An 8,146-nucleotide genomic window follows, 5' to 3' on the forward strand; every position below is an offset into this window, starting at 1 on the left:
ATATTTATCCATGAAACCTGATGAATCCAACCAGTTACTTAAACTACAAGCATGTCTTAACGACATAAAAACTTGGATGACTCTTGGATGACTCAAGCTTGAATTTTGCCTGAAACTCTCAGACTGAAGAAGTCTCTTGGAGGAGAGACGAAACGTTTCATTAAAGAAGAACCCGTCCAGAAGACCTATACAATTTTTTTCTTTTTGATTTTTTTACCTGGATTACTGAGATGCATCAGGACATTGGATGAATCTTAATTTTCTTGTTCTAAACTCAGATAAGACAGAGGTTATGGTTTTTGAACCTGAACATCTTAGGGATCACCTTTACAGCCTTTCACCTTCTCTGGATGGCATTAATCTGGCCTCCAGTTCGAATGTAAAGAACCTTGGTGTTATTTTTGATCAGGATATGTTTTTTAACCCCCACATTAAAAATGTTACCCGGACAACCTTCTTCCACCTGCGTAATATCACTAAAATTAGAAACATCTTGTCCAAAAATGATGCGGAAAAACTGATTCATGCATTTATCTTGTCTAGGCTGGATTATTGTAATTCTTTATTATATGGGCATCCAAAAAATTCAAAAGAGTTTTCAGTTAATCCAAAATGCTGCTGCTAGAGTTTTAATGAGAGTTGGAAGGAGAGATCATATTTCTCCAGTTTTAGATTCTGTTCATTAGCTCCCTGTCAAATTCAGAAGAGAATTTAAAATATTACTCCTAACATACAAAGCTCTCAACAACCAAGCTCCATCTTATATTAAAGATCTTATTGTACCATACTTTCCTAACAGAGCACTTCACTCTCAGACTGCAGGTTTACTTGTGGTTCCTCAAGTTTCTAAATGTAGAATGGGAGGCAGGGCTTTCAGTTATCAAGCTCCTCTCTTGTGGAACCAACTTCCAGTTTCTGTCCGTGAGGCTGACACTCTGTCTACTTTTAAGATTAGACTAAAGGGGACATATCATGCAAAATCCAATTTTTTTTAGCTGCTAATTGCATTTTGTTGTGTACCTGGAGTCTGTAAGTGTGCAAAAAAGTTGAATTTAGGCTTTTCTGGTGCTGCAAAGTTATCMTTATATACTTTTTGGCTCATGTTTTTCAGCCCGTTCAGTTTGATCTATTTTCTATGACATTTTCTGAGCTATTACATCAYATTATCTGCACAGAATTGCCAAATAAGGTCTGGACTTACCAACCAAAGTTTGCTGCTCTAAATTCTGCTTTGGTTCTGGGTCAAACTCTGGCTCCAACATGTAAGACTGGATGGACTGGTATTCTGTTGTTGACATATTTTAATTAAATTGTAAATAAAATGTTTCTACTCTGCTAGAAAATGTTAACCCCCCACCCCTTAAACCAGAGTGGACAGATCTAGAAGCTGAAGGGGGTGGACCTTGAAGCCCCTTAAAGGAACAGGAACAAAACCAGCTGCTTTGAGAKACTGTTCAGAAAAGGGGTGAAAGAGGGGCTGTAAAATTAGAACAAGAAGGAATTCAGACCAAAGCATTGTAATTCTACTTTATATAGACCCCAACTTAATGATTTATATGTGAAAAGGAAGGATTTAAAAGCATGATATCTCTACTTTAAAGGCATAGTAATCTTGGTGTAAGAAAATGTATGACAATATAAAGTTATCTCTTATTATTCAAACATTTAGCAAATAGATAATATTTTGGGATTCTAGTACAGGAAAGGTTTGGTCTGATTTAATGCCAAATGGTGAGAAAATATAGAGGCCTGCATCTTTTTTATGAGGTCTGAGTCAAAAGTCAGAGGACACCCTTTCCTTTCAGAAAGAAAAGGACAAATGAATAGCCATTCGGTGGCTATATTTGGTGGCTTTCAAGATGTCGGCCATGTTCTGAACATTGATAGGCGTCCTCACCCATTGCTTGCTGGGTATTAAGTCATTTTCCTTTTTCGAAAAGCACAGTGTCTCAGTTGGTAGAACTGTTGCCTCCCAGCAAGAAGGTTGCCGTATCAAATCCCGGCCAGGGACCTTTCTGGGAAGTGTTTGCATGTTCTCTCCATGCGTGCATGGATTTTCTGGACACTCCGGTTTCCTGCCATAGAACAAAAACCTGAATTTTTTCTAATTTCTAGTTTTTCTCTGTTTGGTAACTCTAAATTGTTCCTTGGTGTGAGTGAAAGGGTGAATYGTTGTTTGTCTTGTTTGTCTCCATGTAGCCCTGTGATGGACTTGCGACCTGTCCGGGGTYTACCCTGCCCCTMTCACAGTAACATGCACCATATAGGCACCAGTGACCCTGAAAGGAAGAAGAGGTAAAAGATGATGGATGGATGGATTTTAACTTTTCTTTCTGAAATTAAAGGGTGTCCTTCAACTATTAATTGCTTCTGTACTGTGTATGCAAACATCTGGTTTTACCTTTATTTTCATACACAATCATGCGTACACTGTCATTTTTTTGTACTGACACATGATTGTATGTGTTGGAGCATATTCATATACCTGTGTGTGTCTGTGTGTTTACTTGTATTTGTTATCTTTTTAGGACTGTTTCTGGTATAAACACCTGCTTTTCTTTGAGAACCAAAGACCAGTCCTAATATGGTGGAACACCATTGGTGGGGGGGGGTCTTGTTGTCTACTTGACYTAAGCAGTAGACTGTCATTACTAAGGCCTGGTTTGCATGACAAGATTTAAGAATTGTTGGCCGATTTTCAAAGACTGAGAGACCCCACTCCTGAGGATAAAAAAATCATGTACATACCAGGTTTGGTCCTACAGTGTGTGGTGTACAGCCACACGGCAAGAGACAACACACCACACACGGACACATTTCATTCATGAACGTTCAGATGTAAAATCATGCATGACCTCCAGAGATCGGACATAAGTTCTGAGTAAACATTTCAGATGAGAAAGACGCAGTGTTGATCATTTGTGGACAATTTTTAACAGAGAAAAAAAAATTCAAACTAACTTCTACTATGTCCATAGGTCTTTCTGGTGAGTCATGGCAGTTTTTTTCACATTCAACAGGTTGAAAGCTCATTTAGACACCACACGCTGGAATGTCGGGCCAAAAAAATCCAACATGTTGAATATCCCGATTTGAGATTGAAGCGGTCCCGACATCCTTTCGAGCTGATTAGATCACTCTTAACTCACCACACATGTCAGGAAGATCTGCTAAAATTATCTTTAGAGCCATTATGCTATTCTGAGCACCCTTAAAATTATCAGAAGGGCAAAAATCGGCAGGGTTAACCTGCCGTGTGAACCTGCATGCATCACTTGTATCATTCAGCACCGACACACAGCCACAACTGAAGGATGTGTACCCATTTAATTACTATACAGAAATCACAACTTGCCTTTTTCTCTTGTTTGTTTTGCTCACATTTATTCAACCGTCTTTCTACTTTTTAAGCTTCCTCAATAATAGCAGGAAGTTTTTTTTTCATCTTGTCTCTCCAGATCAATCATTCAGTTTTGTTTGTTTTGTTTAACCACAAGTGGAATATGAAATTCACCTTTTTAAGCTCAAACTGAAAAGATATGTTGGCCATGGTGGAGCCAAAGATGCTCTTGCTTGAAAACGTTTTGCAGTAAGACATTAAGAGTGCAGGTGCATGTGTCGCAGTGGTAACACTAATCTACCGTCATGTTATTTYGCATCAACCTGTGAACTGTGGGGAAGGCTTGTGTCAGATTTTACCACATGCTGTGAATGTGAAAGATTCATACTTTATATTTGTTGTTCATCTCTTGCAGAGATTCTGAATGGTCTCATTCGGTGTGTATACGGATTAGGGTGTCCGGTGGGATATTAGCTCACATGGTGATTTAAATAGGTAAATTATCAGTTGGATAGATGCAGGAGCCCTGCYGCGAACAGGCATTGTGGCTGAATGCCGCTCAACCTTTTAAGCTCATAACCAATCCGATATAAAAACAAAAAGCAGCAGTGAGCTCTGACACAAGGCTAAACAGATAGCTATTTTTACCCTAACACAACAACACGGTAATATCATATCAACCGTTTATGTCTGCCCAGCTCAACTCTTGGCTTATCTTTAAAAAACAGTTTGCGAAGAAGTGTTACCATTCCCAAGTGGGTTCCATTTTTCAGACTTCCAGTGAGTTCAATAACTATTGGAATGAAAAGCACCTCAGATATTTTCCAGATATTTGACTTTTGTTAATTTGATTCAGTTTTAATTTGTTAGCAAATCATTGTCTGCAAAACTAGTTTTGTATAATTGTCCAAATGRATGTTTGTACATTTATATGACTTTAAACAAGCCTAGATTTCAATCACACATCATTTGAGCAAAGGAGGCAAACAGATAACTTTGTCTACTGGTTTAATCCAGGATTAACTGTTCTGTTAAATTCTGTCTCTGACCCAGAAAAGGCCAATTATTGCCCCAACACAACACTAATATTTTCTACACCCCTCTGTCACACACACACTTTTCAAACGCATCAGGTGATTCAGAGGTTTGGTGTCAGTTCATCAGTAGAGTGCCAGAGAAACCGTCTCACCCCTGCTCAGTTCCCAGGCCCTTGTCAGATGATTTTTCCCATCAGGGTGTCTTATCTCTCAGCAGAGCAGAGGAACACATGAAGAAACCTTCCTGTCATACACACTCATTCATCTGAGTTCCTTCACGGTTCAGCACACACTCACACAGGTGCTCCTGGCACAGAGTGGTACCACGTTACATTCTCCCATTTATTGTCCCGTCACATGTTTGTTCTTCTGTATTTACAGACCATTCACCGAACAGATCTATCTGCAGAGAAATCAGCACCCAAAGCATGACTGATCGTATCCCTCTGAGGCAGTTCCTGCTCCTGGTTTGTGCTGAGGATTCCCATCCACTCCTGTGGACAGAAGGATAGACTTAATAACATCTTAGTGATTTGCTGATTATCCACATGGAAACAAAAAAGGAAAGAAAAAAAACCATCCATGTTTTTGGTCCAATTTACCTTTTTTAATTAACGAAAAGCTGTATTCAACATGTGACTTGCTGTTCTAAGAATGTTAAGTAAAGGGAAGTGAGTGAAATTTAGCAGGTGAGAATATTAATTTTATATCTGAAAGAATTTTATCTGTTTTACACAGTAAGGTCTGTTGAGAATTACTCACATCATGTGGAAATAGCTGAAACCTTTTATGGGTCTAGACGGGGCTGTTTAAAGTACATATTTGAGCAGCATAAAATGRGGATGAGACCTGATACTCTACATGGATCAGATGAATGAATGTCATCCAATAGAACCATATTAGAACAAAGCAYCCTCCTTTGAAAGATTGGCTGTGTTATGACCTGTTAATATTCCTAACTTTTCAAATGTGTTGTTCCAAATTGATTTAGTTATATTTTTCCCACTTAGTAAGAACTATGATTTTTGTTAGAAKATTTTTTTAATATAACACATCATTTCAAAACTCTCATTAATTCATCCCAGTCCAAAAGTTCTGATTATTTTTGTTCTTTGCGCAAAACTAAGATATCTCTCAAACGTTCAAGTCTTGTCAAAAGACCTATAATGGAAATTGATTTATAAGAAATTAATGCATTTTCTGTCAAACTGAACAGCACACATGGTTTCTTTTTTGTCGATGGATTGTTTTTTATGTAATAAAATAATGAGGCAGAACACAAGGTGCTTCTTTCTTTGTGACTCAACAGATCCTGAGTGTTAATGGAAGCACTTAAGCCAAGAGTTTACATAAGTATTCCTAGAGGCAGGTGTGTGGGAAGAATTTCATGCATGAGTCCCCAAAATTAGTCCTATTAAGGCGATTCTACTTCTCATTCTGGCTGTAGAACTGAAGCGCGAATGTGATGCACTTTTGTAGTCCAGTGATTCAATGAAATGTCAAGTTGTTAAGCTACTACAACATCCAACAACTTGTGAAAATAAATCCCTTTTTTGTATTTGTCTTATTTTTTACCAATAAATATGAATGAATTTAAAAAATGGTAAAATATTCATTTTACTGTACTTGAGAGTAGGGCTGCCATGATTAGTCGACAAGTCAATGACTAATTGACTATTAAAATAGTCGATGACTAATTTAATAGTCGATTAGCCATTTTTTTGTGTTTTTTACTTTGTTTTTATTCTCCAAACTGCTTTGACACCTTCCACTGCTGCATCTGCCTTTCTGTCCTTGACACACATGCACAGTAGTGGTAACTGGGGTAGGCCGTGGACGTCACAAGACATTATACAGACAGGCTCTGGTATCATGGCTACCCGGCAACAGAGCTCAAAAGTGTGGGATCATTTTAAGAAAATGAAAGAGAAACTTGTGCAATGCAATATCTGCAAGGCAATTCAATTCAATTCAGTTTATTTATATAGCGCCAAGTCACAACATACGTTGTCTCAGGGCACTGTACATGAAAAAATAACAATCTAAAYAGGAAGCCAGCAGATTGTGTTGACTCACTTCATCACAGTCTCCCATCTTGAGCAAACAGAGGAGAGGAAAAACTCCCTGCTAATCAGGAAGAAACCTCCAGCAGAACCAGGCTCAGAACAGGCGGCCATCTGCCTCGACCGGCTGGGTTGGGGGACAGGAAAGAGACACAGCCAAACACAGAAGAAGAGGTCCAGGTGCATCTACTTCTGAGAAAAAGACAAAAAGAAAAAACATGTTATTGATAGAAATAATTACAACAATTATGTAGAGAAGAGAGACTAAAGACAACAGCAGAGTGAGGAAATGTGCTCAGTTTYTGCTCCAGCAGTCTAAGTCTAWAGCAGCAGAAATGAAGAATAATTCAGGAAACCTAAGTCTAACTATAGGATTTATCAAAAAGGAAAGTCTTTAGTCTAATCTTAAAAGTAGAAAAAGTTTCAGCCTCACGGACAGAAACTGGAAAATGGTTCCACAAGAAAGGAGCTTGATAACTGAAAGCACTGCCTCCCATTCTAGAAGGCAGAACTTGCCTTCCACGGCAATTTTTTTTAGTTAGCATATAGGTTAAATCTAAGGATGGTTATATAACAGCAGCTGCATTCTGGCGCGATAAGCTTTATGTTTTATATTCAGTTAATGTATGATCTGATTAGTTGACTAATCAAAAAATAATAATCTGTGATTAGTTGACTATAAAAATAATCATTTGTGGCAGCCCTACTTGAGAGCAAAATCAGAAAACAGAGTAGCCTCGTCCTGACCCACTGGTTTGAAAATAATTCAACCGGTGAGTCGTTCAGATTTTCTGTCGGAAATTATGTCACTTCTCCAGAGTAAAATTCATTTTCATCTATGTTTTTTAACTTGTTTTTCTTTGGTGAAACATTGAAATCCTGTTTTCCTACTTGTAAATGTGTTGAATGCACCATAAATGATGGCCAAGATAACCTCTTTGAAGAAAGTCAAGACCTTATGTTTACCTGTTGAACCAGAGTTAAACCTTGGGATTACGGAGCAGATAGGCAATTTATTAACAATGAGAGCAACTGGACCATTATGGTATTCTGCATCTGTTACTAATTTAATCTTGTAAAAGCAGAATATACACAAAGATTGTGTCTAAAGAAAGCATTGGTACCAGTTTTCCTCAACCAAACTACAGGTTAGGAAAATGTGAGAAGAGAATATGTCTGTGAAGTGCTATTCAGTGTTTGTCTTGGTTTTACAGGCTCATTCATCCAATAACAACACGCTTCCAGACAGAGCCAGCTCTAGGCATGGGCGAATAAGGCAGTCACCTAGAGCGCCATCTGTTGGAGGGGGCACCAAACTGCAGCAGAAAAATAAGTAATTATTTGTAACCCCAGGTTGTAAATCTGCTCGGCGCCCCTTTCAATTAGCTTTGACTTAAAAACAAATAATGAAGTATTGCAGGAAAAATAAACTACTCTACCCATAAATCGCTGCAGGGTGGAGCACCTGCCTCTGCTTCAGTATAGTGGGGGGGCACCAAACTGCAGCAGAAAAATAAGTAATTATTTGTAACCCCAGGTTGTAACTCTGCTCGGCGCCCCTTTCAATTAGCTTTGTCTTAAAAAAACTATAATGAAGTATTACAGGAAAAATAAACTACTCCACCCACACACACCCCCCATGCAGCAATCACCTCCACCCTCTCTCTCATTTGATTGATGTTGCACTGACTCATCCTGCTCTGACA

At 38.5% G+C, this 8,146-nt stretch overlaps 1 protein-coding gene across 2 annotated transcripts in view; it reads left to right on the forward strand.

Moving 5' to 3' along the window:
- Positions 1-5,935, forward strand: part of pemt (phosphatidylethanolamine N-methyltransferase) — a 138,196-nt gene extending 132,261 nt beyond the window's left edge. Inside the window, exons 7-8 of one of the 2 annotated variants that reach the window (XM_014003446.1) lie at positions 2,200-2,295; positions 4,759-5,935. In XM_014003446.1, coding sequence (XP_013858900.1) covers positions 2,200-2,295; positions 4,759-4,813 — 151 coding nt within the window. In that variant the 3' untranslated portion in view covers positions 4,814-5,935. The remainder of the gene's footprint in view (positions 1-2,199; positions 2,296-4,758) is intronic. The other variant, XM_014003447.1, reaches the window with a different exon arrangement.
- Positions 5,936-8,146: the final 2,211 nt, after the last annotated feature.

Source organism: Austrofundulus limnaeus, unplaced genomic scaffold, assembly GCF_001266775.1.
Source record: "Austrofundulus limnaeus strain Quisiro unplaced genomic scaffold, Austrofundulus_limnaeus-1.0 Scaffold19, whole genome shotgun sequence".
NCBI lineage: Eukaryota > Metazoa > Chordata > Actinopteri > Cyprinodontiformes > Rivulidae > Austrofundulus > Austrofundulus limnaeus.